The 17792-nt window shown below is 42.2% G+C and overlaps 1 protein-coding gene across 5 annotated transcripts in view; it reads right to left on the bottom strand.

Annotated features, from left to right (window-relative positions):
* Positions 1-17792, bottom strand: part of MCTP2 (multiple C2 and transmembrane domain containing 2) — a 121504-nt gene that overhangs the window by 94690 nt on the left and 9022 nt on the right. For 4 of the 5 annotated variants that reach the window (XM_075764207.1, XM_075764206.1, XM_075764211.1 and 1 more), the window contains 4 exons: positions 9082-9188; positions 7769-8305; positions 3212-3274; positions 1995-2103 (listed from right to left, as the gene is read on the bottom strand). In XM_075764207.1, coding sequence (XP_075620322.1) covers positions 1995-2103; positions 3212-3274; positions 7769-8305; positions 9082-9144 — 772 coding nt within the window. In that variant the 5' untranslated portion in view covers positions 9145-9188. Of the gene's footprint in view, positions 1-1994; positions 2104-3211; positions 3275-7768; positions 8306-9081; positions 9189-13863; positions 14090-17792 lie in introns of those variants that run through there. The other variant, XM_075764210.1, reaches the window with a different exon arrangement.

Below are 17792 nucleotides of genomic sequence, written 5' to 3'. Positions count from 1 at the left end.
ACTCCAACGCGTACATAAAGCACAGGACCAGCAACTCGGCGTTACCCACTGGAGAGCTCCAGCGCCTCTTTGCACACAGAAAACCATGGGGAAGAGGGCCCGAAACCCTCTCCCAGCTGAGTCAGCATCGCTTGGTTAGCTCTAGGGGTTTGCTGTTCCCAAAATGTGAACGAGGACAAGTTGGCCTTCGGCCCAAGCCACAGTCTGACTCACAGGATACACTGGCTGTGGACATGTTCCTATACTGAGATTCTTCAGAGCAGGCTGGTATACCCCAGCACAGCGGCTGCGTCCGGCATCATGTTGGGGGGAGAGAAGGGAAGTCACAGTCTCCCAGCCCACAAGTTTGCTCTGAGGTTTTCTCACATTAGAGAGATGAGCAAAACTGGTAACAGTCCACTTTTAAAAGCACATTGCAAAACACACAGCGGTTGCAGCTCAGGCCTAAGTGTCACGCCAAGATCTTAAGTAACGGGCACGACAGCAGAGACCTATACAGATGTGCATCAAGGCATCGGCAGCATGCTTTTTTCCAAGGAGCCACCACCACAACATGATGGTGACTGAAGGATAATCATTAAGTCATTATTTCCCACCCTCAGTGTCTGTGCAAAAAAGGTAAAAGCAGGAATTTTATTGAATGACGTACCACCGCGCATACCCAGTTTTCTAAATGAGTGGCCATTTGCCACAAAGCAACAGACGCCCATCAAAATGCTTTTTCCCCTCTTGCTTATGTTGTTTCACTGTGTTATCCAACGCTTCACTAAGACAAGCATTTGTTTTCTTACGCAACAAAACGCAGCCTAGACCAAACTATACTTTGTCTTTAGAAATACTACTCTGCTGGAATTGCTCATTTATAGCATCTTTTCCATACAAGCAGCTGGATGTGCCCTGGCTTGTGCAGCTTGCTAATAATTCTGATGAACTGCTACTCTGTCAGGAAGCACAACCTTCTGTTTAAACAGTGAAGATCTTAATCTAAGTATTCATTCACTCCTTCCAAAAACTGGAACCTGGGAGGAAAAACAAGCATACGCTTAGCCAAGAGTTACTGTTTTGTGAAGATATAAAAAGCCAGCATGGCAAAAGTTAAATGAGATATCAGAAATCCCAATAAACACCCCATGTGAGAAGGTTTCTAAAATCCATACAGGTCCCTCCAGACGCAAACCTTCACAGGCCTTTAGGCTGTGCAAGCTCATTTTCTGTATCCCTGTATGAATAAACCCTCATCTCGAAAGAAAGAAATTGCTCATTCATTTTGCAATGCAAAATATCAGAACTGCTTCCACATGCAGAAAAAAAAATACGAAGTAAAGAATAAATCTAAAATGCAGAAAGACTGAGCACATGGAAAAGCTCTCTGACAGGTTCGGATCGAAGGTCCCGAAGCGGCTGCTGCTGCAGAGCCCTACGAGCCTCCGCAGAGCCTCTGGCAGGACAGCTCTCCCCTCCACAGCAAGCAGAGGAACTACCAACGGATGCTTACAAGCGCCTTTACTCCCTGTTACAACAGTCTGAAGAAGAGCCAGGTTTTCCAGGAATTCCATCCCCGGTTAGAAGGCAGATGGCTGGCTTACAGCCCTGCTCCTATGGTTTCCCTTTTATTAAAATCTTAGCAGATAACCCAAAAAGCACTCCTAAGAGCAGCTCCATTTAATAAATTTCAAAATATTCTTTGGCTCTTTTTTTTTTTTTTAAGCTCAAATAGAATTTCTCAGGATAAATGACTCTGCAGTTCTTGAACAGATAGAGATGCTAACAGCCACGGCGGTGCTTTGCAGCTGCGCAGGCAGACGGCAGCTCCCTCTCCTGTGTACCTAAGGCGGATAAAACCGATCGTTGAGTGCTCAGACCTGGGCAAGGGACACAAGCCAATGACTTGTTGCATCAGAGATAAGAAAAGAAGCCAACTGCTGCCAAACTGAAGTCAGAGAAAGGAGAGCCATGTGAATTTTAAAGGAAATCAGAGGAAAGGTGGGGCTCACCACAGCGATCTCTGATAACCAGGTTCCGACCTTCCTTCAGGTGGATGGTCAGCAGGTAGGCAAAGGGGCTGGGCAGGTCACTCAAGCAATCGTTTGCTTCCTCTAGAGCCTAAGGAGAACAAAGAAATCAGTCACCACTGCACACCTCCTGAAGCAGACCATGAATGAAGCAGGTGTTCTCTCAGTTTTACAGAGACAAAGTTCTCATCTCTCCTTAGGACAACCATTTACAGAAAGGAGAAACCCCCCCCCCCACCACCAACCTTCCCAGGCTTTGTTTCATTACACAAATAACTAATTATCGGCATCAGGTACAAAGCAAGGGGTAACACAAAGAGGGTAAGACCTGAAAATGAGTGGTAATATTAACAATCATAAATGCACAGGCACACATTTTCCAAATCTTACCAACTTACTGCATTTTTTTTTTTCCTAGCTGTTTCTTGTGCATTCATAGAATACCTCAAGTTGGAAGGGACCCATAAGGATCGAGTCCATTCATACTCATCTGAGTACACATTTCACATAGCTACTGGAGAGGACAGCATTTCTTTACACAGTTCTAAAAGACAGAAACGCAGCAGTGGGCAATCAATGCTAGTTGTGAGGTTTTACAGCAGCAAACTCGAGAGGAGATGCTGCCAGGGTTACACACCTCATCATCATCATCCAGCCGGCATACTTGGTGAAACCAGCCTCTGGACAGCACTTGAGAGGTTACCAGAGGGCAAAGGTAGAGAAGTTCATCCGGAATAGGCAAATACGCTTTACGTGAGAAGAGCACGTGTCAAAACTGCCAGTGCCTTTTCACACTGCCTTAAAATTTAGGTTTTGTTGTACACCAAACCCTACAAATTAAGGTACTCGCTGTCTTTATTTTAATCCAGTTTGTTCCTGGGCTGCTCTTTCAGTATTTATGCTGATGCTCTCATCATTTACCAGTACAACATAGAAATTATAGAATACTTAAAAAAAAATATCCAGAGCATTCAGGTCTATTTAAAACATCAGCAATTGCTTTGCACTACTACAAAGAAAAAAGCACAAAACCACCACTAAACAAAAAAACCCAACCAACCAAAAAAACCACACTGGAGAAATCTATAGAAGCTTCTTCACCTGCTGGGTTTTTAAACTTGTAGAAGCAAAGTACCTAGAACTAAAATAATTTGTGCTTCCGATGAAGTTTCCAAATGCTTTAAAATGAAAGGACTTACCATCTGATCATCAAAAATTTGAGATGATATGGAAGAGTCTAGATCCATTTCTCCACATGGGTACTATAAAAAAAAGATACAATGAAGTAGACAACAGTAATATAGGGATCAATAAAATACTCCTAGCATTAGTCAAGAAAGTACTCATACGTATGTGTAACCAGTGAAATACTTTTACTTCTGTTTACAGAACCTTCCCCTCCATAATTTAGATATAAATTTCTTTTTCCTGTTTTACAGTAACTGCACTTAGTCTCTTGAGTTTAATCTAAAAAAAAAAAAAAATGTTTGCTTCTAGCTATTGAAATAAATTCTTCTCCTTCCCAGTAGAGACCTGTGCTTTCAGTCCTTACCACAAACTCTGCTGATGCCTGAGGGTTATTGCATCTGGTGACTTATCAGTCAGCGTTGCGATGCTGACCCCTAATTCCTGAGCAGGATTTTATTTGTTGAATCTCCAAGTGTCCTCGCTAAGATGAAATAAAAAAAATGTCAGAAGTAGTGGCAGCAGCAATATCCCGGGGGGCTGGAGAGCCAGCTGCTCTCTCACTTGACTACAATTTCTCCTTCATCACCCAAAAGGCAAGGTCCAGGAAAAGTTTTGTTTTGTTTGGGTTGGGTTGGTTGGTTTGTTTTTCAAAAATAAAAAAGCTCAGGGAAGTTAGAAAGAAATGGTCGAAGGGAAAAAAAGATGCTGGACATCCCCCCACTTTCTGCAGTAACTGGAAGACCCGAAGAATTTTTATCTGGTGCCCAGCATAGAAGAGGAAGTCAAACATTTCTTCCTAAATACTGAGGCTATGGTGGCACGGCATCTAGGCTCTCTGGACACGCAGGAGGGACTCATCGGTCAAGACAACTCTGACGCTATTTTGACTGCTAGGACAGCCTGTGATCACCGTTTTAGCTGAGGAGAACCTACGTGCCTGGGTAACTCTTTTGGTCTAATGCAGGACAATCACAGCCCGTTCAAATACAAAGATTTATGCGAAGTATAACCTCAGTCTACAGAAATGCACACAAGGGGGAATTCGATCCTCACGTGAAAATGTTGTTACGTGCAGTGTGGTAACATCCAAATCTCTCAGATGAGCGCTGCTTTGTGTGGAGCACTAGACAACCATTAAAAAAAAAGAAACAGCTCCTGCACCATAAATCTTAGAGATACTGATATGCTGAAATAAATATAAATATGCTTTTGTGTAATTCTTCTCCTCTTCCTCCCCCCAAACACATCGGGAAGTACAGTAATCCGGCATTGCAAGTAAAATTTCACTTGCATGACAGAAAATTTAACATTATGGTTCCCACAGTAATCATAACTTGGCCACCTTGCAAAAACACATTAAAAGTAGCAAAATTATCATCATAAAGAGCAGCACCAGAGTTTTCTCGCACAACAGAGCTGAGTTACAGCTGCTCGGGGAACCCTAACTTTGAATTTCCTGACTAGTATGCATAAAATCTCAGTTGTGTACATTAAACCTAGTATTTCTCATAGTCTTTAGCTTCACAGGAGTCTCCTTCAGGCACCATCACTGGCACTGATGATGGTTTCTCTTTACAGCTTGTTTTACATGGCATAAACACAGAATCAAAGAACTGTCTTGGAATTATAATAATAAAAAGTATTCTCTGCTAGCTTGATATAGTTTATAATAAAAAATTACCCTCAAAGTTATAATGTTGTCTTTATTCTGCTTTTTGTTTACTTGCATTATATAGATGATTCTGTACAAAAATTATAATTTTAAATAAAAACCCTTGTTTTTTCATTTTAGCTCCATTTAACATAAATTGCTATTAGTCTAGGTAGCTAATTGCAGTGAGATCACTGAATATAGATAAAACCCTCTCTGAAAACACGGTCTGGAAATCTCTATTTTATCTAACTACAGTGATGTTTCTGCACCTTAAAGCATAAACAAATGTAGCCACATCCACCAAGTAGGTCATAGTCCCAAATGTATTTGTGTAAAACCAAAATCAAACAAGAGTATACATATATGAACGTGTGTGTGTATATATATATATAAATCAATCAAATGTTCCTCCTGACAAGATTTGCCACCTCTATCTCCTCTCGGTTTCTGCAGAAAAATGATTCAAAAAACAAGGGCACTGAGTGCATCAGCAACGGGACAAGGATTTGGGTTGCCAGTGACTCACTGCAAGGTGTTAGCAAGAAGACGAAGCAGCAGTGTTAGAGTACTTCTGCAACGACACATGGCCACGGGCAAAACCCAACTGCAAAAAGTGGCATTAACGGTGCCCTTTGCAACCTGAATGACTCGGGGAAGGGTTCAAGGCAACTTCAGTTGCTCCTTCAGCCTTCAGATTTGCCTTGCTGGGCTGCAGTAGAGAAGAGATAAAGTAAATCTCGTAGCAAATGGAAACATGGTGCACGTGGCAAGAGCCTTTGCTGAAGATGCCATGCTCCTACCACTGACAGCTCTGTACTGAGAGTTCAGACGAGTGTAAAAACCACAAGCTCACACTGAGCTCATGCATGAGGCTCGGAAAGTATCTGATGATATTGGGTGACCAAAGACAACCAGGAAATGAGTAGGTGGCATGTGACAAGCAATTCAGGGGGAAAAAAGCTCAACCTACATTTCTGCTTTTTTTAGTTTGTTTTGTTCCAGGGATCTGCCTGCCTTCTGATTTGCCTCACTGATCAGTGAAGGATGCTCACAAAAGAACGATGAGAGCTATTGTCGTGCTCCTCACAGCAACCCCACCCAGTGTTAGGGGACCAAAACTTCTGCAATAAACTGTCCCCATCCGAGGGGACAGTACAAATTTTGTAGCTGTTCAATGAAGTTAATGAACAGCTGAATATTGATTTTTTTTTAACCAAATTTGACTTAAAAATTAAGGTCATTCAATATTCCTTATCTATTTCTATTTTTCTTTACTTCACACTCTGCTATGTATTTTTTAGGAAAAAAGAATCTCTTTCTGCATTTAAAAGTTGTAATTGGAGGCAGACTATAGGAAGGAAGGTAGGATATTCACATAGCAAGATGATTTGGTATAAAAGTAAATATTAAATGATTTACAGACACAAGCACATATACAAATACACAATTTGGGAAAGATTTAAATGCTGCAGAGAATAGACTCAGACCGTGTGTCTGGAAGAAACTTGAAGTTAAACTATTCCATCACTATACAAGTATCTCCCTCTCCGAAAACACTTAGTTTGCCCAAAGTCAAAGCAGGTTTTAGAATTAACTTTGGTGCTGCTGCAGCAAATTTTAGGTTAGAGTTTCTGGTCTACAACAGCAGGAAAGAACTGCTGCTATCATTATTTTAGGAAAAACTCCTAAAATAATGACATGTTCATAAAGTGATGGTCAGTAACTACAGGTCTGACACTTTTGCATCACAACAGACTAGGAGCTAACACTGATTTGACAACAATACACAGACCTTCGAGGTGCAGAACAAGCAGTTTTATATCAGAAAGGATCATTTTCCCCATAGCGGCACTAACCATCATTTTGAACATGCAGTTAAAAAAAAAAAAAGTTAATTAACCTGTGAAATCCCCACTCCCAAAGGACTTTAAACCAAAACGTCTGTTTCCCATTTTTGCATCTCGGATGACTACAGAAAGCAGCTTACCATAGCTGTAACATCTAGGTTATGGGTGAAAAGGCCTCAAAACAAAGTTCAAAATCTAACCTTCCCAGTGAAAATTCAACAGGAGGATATACACTTCCACAAAACATAAATAAAACAAATTTTTCACACAGCCACAATCTTCACCTTGCTGTCTATGTTATAAAGCCATCGTACAACTCCCCAGGGTTCCCCACTTCGCTCAGACCAGGCAGGAATGACTGTTTTGTGTCAGATTTGAAGCACATTGGACTCTGACCCTCCTGTTCATGGGACTTTATGTCCAGCCACAGAAATACTGACCGCAGAGGCAGGGGAGAAGGGAAGAAGGGAGACAAGATGGGGAATGCAGAGGAAACGCTTTGGTTTTGCAATTAATCGCAATGCAAACCCAAAGGACAGCCCTGAGCATGATGCTACATGTTCACTGTTCTCCATCATGTGCTTGTTTTGGTTAACTCCAGGTACAGGCAGAGTTCACCTTGCTCACCCGTCAGCTTTCACCTCTTGCCTTCATCTGGGTCACGAATGGGCAGATGGTAAGTTGATTTTGCTATATAGCAACCCTGGTAAAGCTATATTAACTGAAAAGCATAACTATGGCAAATGTATCAGCAGCACATTTCAAGCTAAGGAGGCTGCAACAACTTTTGACTTAAGCGAGCAATTCCAACAAATCTGAAAACTCTGAAGTATTGTAACCTTTCCAGAATAAAAATTGGAGTAGGGTATTTTGCAGCTCCAGACAGAACAGATATTGGAATTAGTCTCCAGTAATTTATATATCATGTATGGTTTATGCTTATTTTTATCCCCCATTCATTCCTTGAATAGGGCCCCCTCCTCCATCCCTGTATAACCCAGGCAATTAAGGAGAAGCACTATGAGCCCGAGACGGCCACAGAGCCCAGCTGGGGCCCAAGCACCTACCTCTGCCCCCTCATCCGACAGAGCAGCGCTCAGACGAGCTCTCTGCAGCAGCTCAAAGAGGTCATCACTGGATTTCCTCTTCCCCTCGGACACGGGGCTGCCCACAACTTGCGTGTCCGGGTGGGCGACTGTCACCTCCGTGCACATCGCCTGCTGCGGTGCCCACGGCCAGTCCTCTCCTGCCGGCCTCACCGAAGTGCTTCTGCTTTTCAGGGACACCACAGACCTGGAGAAGCTCTTGGGGGAGCAGCTTGACAACACCCGAGTACTCGAATAAGTCGTTTCTTCTTCTGTAACAGTCTCCACCTCCAGCATGTCAGGCACCGACATGCTGAGGCGTCGGTCCAAGGAGTGGACCTTCCTCTCCACCACTTTGCTAGACCTCTTCTTTGTCTTCTTCACGCTTAGGTTTTGCAGGAAGGGTCTAGTTTTCTGTTTCAGGGATCCCCAGACGGATGGTTTATCCAAGTCCATTGCTGCAAGGGGAATCTCAGCAATGCCTCCTGCACGAAACTGCTTCAGCGATTCCCAGGGTGACTAAAAGGAACGTAGGAAGAAGACAAGTCAATCACGAAAGTGAACAGCCGCTGTAGATTATGATTCATGTTGTCTCATCTTGAAACTTTCAGTCATTTTTCTAAACAGTTAAAACAAAGCATGCCGCATTAGTAAGTGCTTCCAAATACAACCTGGTGGGTAGATTTGATTATTTAGGAGGAAAACAGCCGGAACAAGTATTTAATCCTACACTAAAATGCAATGTCTGCCCACTACTTTATGATTGCTAAGAGGAGTCCTTATATTTCTTCTTCTGCAAAAATTTGAGATTTATCCAATTTGAAACTGTTTCTGTAGAAAACTTACTGATGGGAGTTAAATCGTGATAACGCTTATACGCAAAAAATGCTGGCAAAGCTGGCACCGTAATTTCTGCTGATGCTTTTCCAGGCTGTGCAACGTTTTTCTTTTGCCATTTTCTAGGCTACATGAATTCTTACACGACATGTTAGTAACCAAGCACAACAAGCCAAACAGTTCCATAACCTAAGTGTCTGAGGCTGAAGAGGACACGTAGGACATGAGAAATCCCAGCTGAGACCCCCAAACACCCCTTTATGTTAACCCACTGCCAGTGAAAATCATCACTGCAGAATTAATTTTCCTCATTAAAAAATGAGGACGAAAATGGATGGATGGATCATTTACAGATTTTGAAAACCTGCCAGTGGGCTCTTGTCTTTGAGTTAATTCATACTGAGCATTTATACAGTAGGGAGGGACAAGAAGAACAGAGTCAAAATAAGATCACCTACTGTATCTGCATTGTAGGGGAGCGGTCGAACGGACACCTCTTCTGTGCACAGGAATATCCTCATGGACAGTATCTTCTGTGGTTAACAGCTGAGTAACCATCCTTATTCTGTGAAGCAAAGACAGTCAAATCATCAAAGCTCATTAAGAAAAAAGCTGATGAATCCTGCAGATTTACTCCTTTACATTCCCAAAGACACACACACAGAGCTTAGAGCATATACCTATATCCTTAGAAATGTATACCGCTAACTACGTGACCGCTGCTTCCAACACTCATAGCCCATTTATGTTCTAGTATTTGCACAGTTGACCAAAAATTACTTCTCTCACTGTCTTCCTGATCACCAGGGAAAACGCCAGAAGAGGCAACAGTAATACAACTGTTGGATAAACACAGATAGAGAAATCACTGCCTGCTTTCAAAAAAAAAATCTACTCGTACATTCATTAATTTGAATGAAGTTGTATAGCCAGTTAATAACTTATTTAAATAATTTTATGACTAACCCCACTATACTTGCAGAGTTTTCAGGCATCTACAAAAAATGCTTTAACCGTATTACTATGTAACTAAACCTGCACAATCCTCCCCCCATTTATACTGGTGATTAATATCAGCATCGTTATATTCCATATGAAAAATAATAACCTTTAATGGCATTACATGCATTCACAAGGCAGCAACAATTTTTGCCCAAATAGGAAGGTGTGCTAGTACAGATATATCAGCTTAACACAGTATTTTATCTCCAAAAGTCAGACCCAGTATCAAAGTACACATGGACAGACTGAAATTATTTTTTCCCCCTCACAGCATCACTGAGAAGCAAAAACAATTTTCTGACCCTCACAGAGGGAGATTTGAGGCACACAAAGGCATGGCAGGGCTTTCTTCTCTCACTACACTCAGGGCAAAGTGCAAGATAATCAGATTTACAGAGATAGGAGAAAAGAAATAAATGTCAACGCTAATACGTTTGACCAGAGAGGTAGGAAAGCCCATGTTGGAGCAGCACCTAATGCCCAGCACAAGCTCAGAGACTGAATTTGGCTGAATTTGCTCTCATCAGCTGATAGCTTTCACTTAGGTTCTTCCTTCTTTCAGTAAAAACTTAACAAAGCAGCCGCAGGCCTCCTTGGTAGCGTTACATCGCATGCCAACAACAGAAATTATTAGGCTAAACACATTTGCACAAAACATTATGAAACACCACTGTTGGGACTCATTTAAACAACTCATCTGCTGCCAGCGCGCTCTGCTTTGCTCGCCTACATGTGTAGAAACCTGCTGCAGTAAAGACACTGTAAATAAAGGCAGGACCAGCTCCACATCCACTTCCCAAGGCTCTTACTGCTTCCTATTCCCTTCCTGTTATTCTCCACCCCTCTCATTTTGACGACCCACTGCTGTCGTTTTTATTTTGTTTGCTCTAAGATTTTGTTTCCTAGCAGCGGGCTTGTTCCTGTAGATTTTTCCAGTTACTTTCCCCCAGTTGAATGTTTTTTTTTCCAGCTACATTCCTTCAGTCGCTGAATAGAAATGCCCAGTCAGCAAGGATGGTGCAGGGACCATACTGTATCTCTGAGACCCACTTGCATTGAACCCAGAATGAGCAGAGCCCTCAAGCCAGGCAGAATCACAGTGGAAGAAGAAAGAAAAAAAACCAAAAAAAACAGGATAAAAAATTGGGGGGAAAAGTTTCTGAGTTTTGGTCAGGACAGCAGCGATGGCTCCATCTACCTGCCACCTAGCAGGTCCCACGCTGAGGCAACACGGTGATGATATTTGCTGCACAGGGTGCACCGGGTTGCCTGGACCGAGGCCCCAGAAGCAGCAAGCTCAGCCCTGGATTGCCAAGGAGCTTGGCCATACTCCACCTCCGAACCTTTACACTCACACTCCTGCCGCAGCTATAACTTTTCTTTTATAAATACGGTATTTACAGAGTAATCCAAATGATGGTTATAACACACAAACAAAAATACACAATCTGTTCTAGTCTTAGAAAAGGGTAAATACACTCTGAAGCGCAAATGCACTCTGACATCTGCCATCCATAGACCAGCTTTTTTTTTTTCTTCACTCCCCCAGTTCATGCAGAAAACACACGCATCACCACCATGACCATAAATCTGTTCCCCAGAGATGCCCTGGAAGACCAGGGATGGGGACCCCCCCTCTGCCAGCACGGTGCTGGAGCCAGGGGTGCCAGGCTTCCTGGGGGACCCCGTGCCACACCGGCACCTATTCACATGCACAACTCCTGCTCCTAATTGAGGCACGAGTTCCTCATAAAACCAGCCCGTTCTTTCTCCCTACGTCAACTTTTTTCTGCTTTTCTTTACCATACTGAGCAATATCAATAAACCCTCATTCTCCACTGCTTGTAAAAAAATGCGCTGTCAGTACCAACATGCTGTTCACATACTCCTTATCCTCCACAGGCCAGAAGTTTTCCCTCTTCCTTCCACAGCCTCAGAAGTTCAGTGCCAACCGTATCGCCAAATATTCCCTAAGCGACCACAGGGAAAAGCGTGCTTTGCCAAATTCTTGGCCTCTTTACTCGCATCAACAGAACATTGTAGCAAAAAGCTGCAAACAGTAATTATTCCAAGAGAAACATTTCCTGCTTGCAATTTTAGCTTTGTTGTTTTCAATTTAATTGAATGCTCCTTGTTCTTATGTAATAAGAAATATCTTTCTAGCCTATCTTCTTCAGTCTACTCTAATATGCTGCTAGATCTCAAATGCTCAGCAGAATCCATATAGTTTAATCTCTTCCTTCAGCAAAACCACTTTTGATTGCACCTGCCATTATATCTTTTTCTTATGCTGCGTCTTCTCTTTTGGGGGCGATAGGGGCTAGAAGAAAAGAATTAGCAACAACCAGGTTGGTCACAGCTCACCATCTGACTGATATAACAAATATTTCTACCATTTTATCTTCCCTTAAGTATCTTCTAGTTATGGTCCTTGGGAATTTTTTTTTGTTTTTTTAATGTGCTTTGGTTTCTTTCATTATAACACTCCCTACTTACTTCCTTTAATTGTGATAATATTTAGAGCTAAATGATTTTTTAGGTGTTGTAACAGGTGGCTATAAGAGATATTTCAAATGCCGTTGAAAGCCTAGAGAAATCATTCTGCAATTCTACCTCACTTACTGTCTTGTCAGGGAGCCAGAAAAGCCACAAGTGAGAAATACTGCAAGACACTCTGAAAACATTATAAAAGTGCACACTATAACTAAACTGGCAAACAAACCCAAATTGATTTACATATTGGAAATTATAGAATACACTGTCTGTCTTCACGAAGTAATCATTCCCTGCACACGCAGAAGTGCACAATGCTCGCTGAAGCACCCCCGAAACACTCCCTGCTAACGCTGTCAAGAAGCTTCCTCAAAGCCAGCAAGAAGATAAGAATGCAACCGAGCGCACCACCACCGCTATTACAACTTTCATAAATCTAGTAATCATTGTACTCCATTCGCTTATGCAATTAAGGTGAAAACGTTGGGTCACTTTGCATGCCGTCCACCTTCGCAACGTCCAATTCAGCCAGCTGCCACTAAACGCTAGCCGACGTTTAAACCCATCGTAGCCAAAAATCCTAACATGCGTTAGAGGCTGTCAGGAAGATGTTCCTCATCTTGCATGCGTCTTCACAGAGGTTCAAACTGGAAGAGACTCATGAAACTCCCTCATTGTAAAACCTCTGTTGATTCTGGCTGTTCCAGCACAGGACATTCACCCCAATCTCTGCCTGCCTCCACAGATCTGCTGCCTTAAAACCTAACACAGGAGACATTGCTCAAGTTACAAGCAAAATTCTGCTATGTAGCACAGTATTTGGCTACTGAAAGTTATACTAAAAGTATAACCATTTTAGATTTGTAATTTCTGAATTTAGGGCGCTCAGAAACAAGGGTGATGTAAAGAAGGAGAAAAAGGATCGGGGGAAAGGGACTGGGATCCTTTTTTCATACCCCTCTGCTAGTTTTTTTGTTATAAATCCCACCTTCTGTCCCTAGGAACCGTAAGTTAAACCATTTCTCGCTGGGAGAAAAAGGAAATTATCAGGGAAACAGCTCCCGGATGGCTAAACAACCATACGTCCTGGGTGGTTATTTCTATAACAGATCATACTCAGTACCCCAGGTTTTCCCCATCACTGTGTCTAGAACCCAGTCAAACATGAATCATTACTATAAAGAGTGGAATTACTTTAGCAAAAAAGAAACCTACTACTCCTTCTTTGCAATGGCTTATTTCAGTACTTATCTGGTTTATGATAAGCATCAACAGCCACGGAGATAAAAAAAACCATCCAAATAAAGTAACCCTTTGTTCAGAGTTACCAGTTTCCCCTGGAGCATTCCAAACCCAGCACGAGTTACACTCACATGTGACATTTAAAAGAAAAGGGAACACCTTACCAGGGGCAGGATGTCCCTTGGATTATCAACACCTCCAAGCGTTGCGCTTCTTTTACAGTAAAAACAAGTCCGAAACGAAAGGCTGACCTCGGTGGGCCTGAAGCCATTCCCTCTCTGGCTGTGGTCACAGGAGCTAACAAGGGATGCTGAATTAGATACGTACATCACAACATCGAGAAAGCGAGACAGCCTTTTCTTCCTGCAGCTGTGTCTTACAGCATATGGTAAATACCTGAGCTTAAATTTGATAAGGCACCAGAAAAAGTCTAATCTCAGTCTGATTCTGCACAGACTAATTACCCTGGGGAAATCAGTGTTAGAATTATTTTTAGTACTAACAAGCAAAGGGAGCGCACTGCTGAACTGTAGCTAACGTCTTCACTGCATAGGCGACTTGCTGCAAAAGCAGAGTCGTGTCCAGCTTCCAAATCTTGGCATTGCCTTTGAGCTTAGGCTTCCCTGCAGGGCTTCAAACGATGCCAGTCTGTTGATACAGATCCTGCTCTTCTATTGCTCTGTTGCTGTAGATCCACTTGCAAAGCATAGTGGGATGCTAAACGTAAACATAAATAAAATAAAATATAAAATAAAACTTGATCTGTTGCTGTCAGCCAAAACAGTATAAGTGCTTCATAAAAGATCATTTTATATGCTTCAATGCTTGAATGGAAATAAGATGATCAAAAGAAACCAGCCTTATTTTCTTGATGTAAACTGAAAGAAATCTACAGTCCTTGCAGAAGATCACAAATACTATCTAGGGTAAATACAAAGCTTAAGAAAAGCATGTTTATTATATGCAGATAATACAGGCATCTTAAGACTTTTTTTTTTTTTTTTTAAATGTTTTGGGTTTGTTGGTTGGGGGGGCGGGGGATGGGTTTTACAGATCTCTGGGTTTTTAGGCTCTGGGCTTTTAGATCCCATGCTTGGCTTTTCTTTTTTTTGTTTTTTTAACTGGCTCAAATGTGATGAGCTCCATCTTTCACAACCATGAAACAAGCACAGATCTTCCTCCACTTTTCACACAAGAGAGGAGACAAGGATGCTCTAACTCCTTAGAGACTCTTTTGCACAATCTGGAGAGCTTTCTTCTCAACATTCATGAGCAGACAGTAACTACGAGAAATAACAGAACGACCAGCTGCTACAAGCATCTTAAAATAGCATCTAATAGTGAAAGTTACTGAAAAAAACCCTGCACCTGCCTCCAGCTTATAGAAGTATTGCTTTCAGTTTGTTTCTCTCTATTCAAAAACAGAAAAAAAAATGATGAGTATGTATGGGGGAAATGAAGGAGGAAGTGTTTGGGTGTATTTTTACAAAAATATTTCACAAGTTCCTTCCACTCTTTCAGCTTCCTTCAAAATACCGTAGTTTCTCATTGTACCTGTGCAAGCCAGAAGGCCCCTTCAGCCTTTTCAATCTAATTGACGGGACCGTACCAAGCCCGTACGATCAAATACGATCTTTACAGTGCAATGGCAGCTGCCCAGCATCAGCCCTCTCCGGGGACACCTAGGCGTGAAGATCTGCTTCCTGCAGCCCCGTACCGCAGGGGACGATGCACGTGTCAAACCAGACGCCAAGAAAGATCCTGGAGCGACAGATCTTGCCCCTGGAAGATCTTGCACTGTGCTACGTGCCGAGATCAAGCCAGCAATGAAGATATTTCTTTACCATTGACTATATCTGTTTTATAATTTGCCTCCCTGCTCCCAATCACAGCGGGTGATCCCTGGGAAAGGTGGTACCTGGAGCAGGGCACCTCCAGGAGCAGGGGAAGAGGGAAAGCTGATGAGCAGCAAGGGGAAGGAGAGATGTAGGTACAAGCAGAGTAAGAGTGAGATAAGGAAAGCTCTAAAATAAATAGAAAAAGGAGAGGTTTTATCAGGGCTGACACGAGGAGAAACACAAGATCAGGAGAGAAGCAGGGAGCCACGTGTTGGAGTCATCGGTGCCTGTCTGGAGGAGCTCTGGTGGGAATCCAGCCCTGCAGCCTCCTTCCTCCTCACTCTCTCCTTCAAGTCCTTGTTCACCTCTCTCATAACAAAAAGTATATTTTTATAACAAGAGGTGCACAGAAATAGATCGTCCCTTTTCATAGCTTTCAGGGAAAACAAACCTAGGAAGGAAATTGGAGACTCGTTTCCACTGGAGGCCGAATAAGCCAATGCCTCTTACTAGCACTTAAGTCACAGATTTAAATAAAAAGTTTGTGCTTACATGCAAATTACTTGTGCATGTGCCAGCATTGCTCCCTAAATAACTATTACTGTCACACTACTTATCAAAATTCGGTGATAATAGAGGAAAGATCTATTAAAAGCTCTGCAAGATTCTTTATTCAACCACAATTTACCAAAGTGGTATAAACAGAATACCTTTGATCCATAGAAATAGCCTGATGCTAACTTGGATTGAACAGGACAGTTAGAGTTTGCCCTCTTTCCTTCCTTCCCGCAGCTCGCTCCTCTCCCCACCAGCAACACGGCACGTGCCGGGGCCAGAGCTCACAGTGAAAGTTGGGTACGCAGAAGAGGTGAAATTACTTTGAATCGGTATCGATCTGCACGATCAAATTTTTTTTTAGATTTAACGTCTCCACACGGTTTGGGTATATCTGTAGATAAAGTGACCCAGCGTTTTTACAGTCTCTTAATTCAAAGGCAGGAGGCTGAAGGCAACTGCCCCTAAAGAAAAGAGAGGTTGGTGTGTTGTAGCATATCACTGAATGAGGGAATTGCACCAGTAATAGCCCTCATTTTCTGCAAGAGCCACAAGTCTCCTTACAGAAAATCACTACACTTAGCTACCTGGTGCGTTGCCACTGAGAAAGCTGAAAGGGAGACTGGAAAACCCACATACAAATAAACTCTTCCCTTAGGGACCTCTTGGTTTCACCAAATGTTGAAGGGTTTCAGTGCCATCTCCTGCGCTATCACACATTCATTGGTACAACCAACTGGTATCGAGACTGATGATGGACAGAGACCACAACCACAATGAAATGGAGAGCCTGGGAGAAGCACAGGGGAGTTTAAATGAAGAATAAAACAAATATTTAGCATTTGAAGCAGTCACCAGATTCTCTGCCTCAGAAGGCATTTACTCATAGCCACACTGAACCTGTCCTACCTCCAGGTTACAACAGGTATAACTGGGGGGAGACAAAAACCCCTCCTTGTCACTGGTACGTTTTTCTAGGGCAGAACTGCTGAAAGACACACAGTATTTCTCAAAACTCCAAGAAATCAGCTATGAGCATGGAGAACAATTGCACAAGTCTGCCCATGTTAGATGTGTGATAACTTAAGCACAAAGTTCCCCACTTTTTTTTTTTCATAATACATGAATGTTTTAGTGGGCTTCATGGATCCTCAGCTACTCCGAAATTCAGTTACAAAGGATCCTGAGATAAGACGCTCAGAAAAATCCTGAAGCAGGAGCAGATATTTAATAGGGAACAACTGAAAATAAAGATCTTTGAAAACCATGTTTTTGTGTTGGCTAAATGGCAATAAGGTTATGGTATCTCTGCTACAGAAAGGGGGGGAAAGGCAATTTTAGGAGAAATTTTAGCAATCAGGAATAAGCTATGCTTTTACAGATGACAGTAGTTTAGACAATAAGAATAAGCCGTAAGTTATACAGCGAACTTCATGAAGTTAAGCAGCAAAACACCTAGTCTGATAACAAATAATGCAGAAAAGAGATACACGCAAACAAATCACTAATGCCAAGAAAACTTCTCTTGCTTATGCCAGCCTGACTTCTGGGTAAGACTAGCAATAGCAAGATCCTGTTATACACAGAAAAGCAAATACATCAATATATCTTTCTCCTGGACTAGAGGAGCTTCATCCTCCTCATTAATAGCTCTGATTCTGGTGAATAAATTTCATCCTGGACAATAACTTAGTATTTTAAATATGAAGAAGCCAATGCATGCAGCTAAAACCACTCACATTGCTCCCCTGAAGTCATGACAGTAAATTGTTCAGTACACAAATGACAGCATAAACCTAAACCCTCCTTTTTTTCCAATTATAGAGACTAAACGTATGCCAGAATGCATGTCTAAATGCCAGTCATTTCTCACAGAAGAGAAGCAGCTTTGAGGTTTATCGTTCCATACACCATTTGAGTTTTCAATCTCTTGGCACTAGAAATATTCGCCCTGTCTGGGTTCTGTTACAGCATTATTTTCCCATTGAGAAGATCAGATAAAGTTGGCAAATTTAACTCATGTTCTTTAGCAATGACAC

Source organism: Balearica regulorum, chromosome 12 (genome assembly GCF_011004875.1).
Source record: "Balearica regulorum gibbericeps isolate bBalReg1 chromosome 12, bBalReg1.pri, whole genome shotgun sequence".
Classification (NCBI taxonomy): domain Eukaryota; kingdom Metazoa; phylum Chordata; class Aves; order Gruiformes; family Gruidae; genus Balearica; species Balearica regulorum.
Note: the sequence above shows the minus strand (reverse complement) of the source record. Positions and strands in the feature narration are given on the sequence as shown.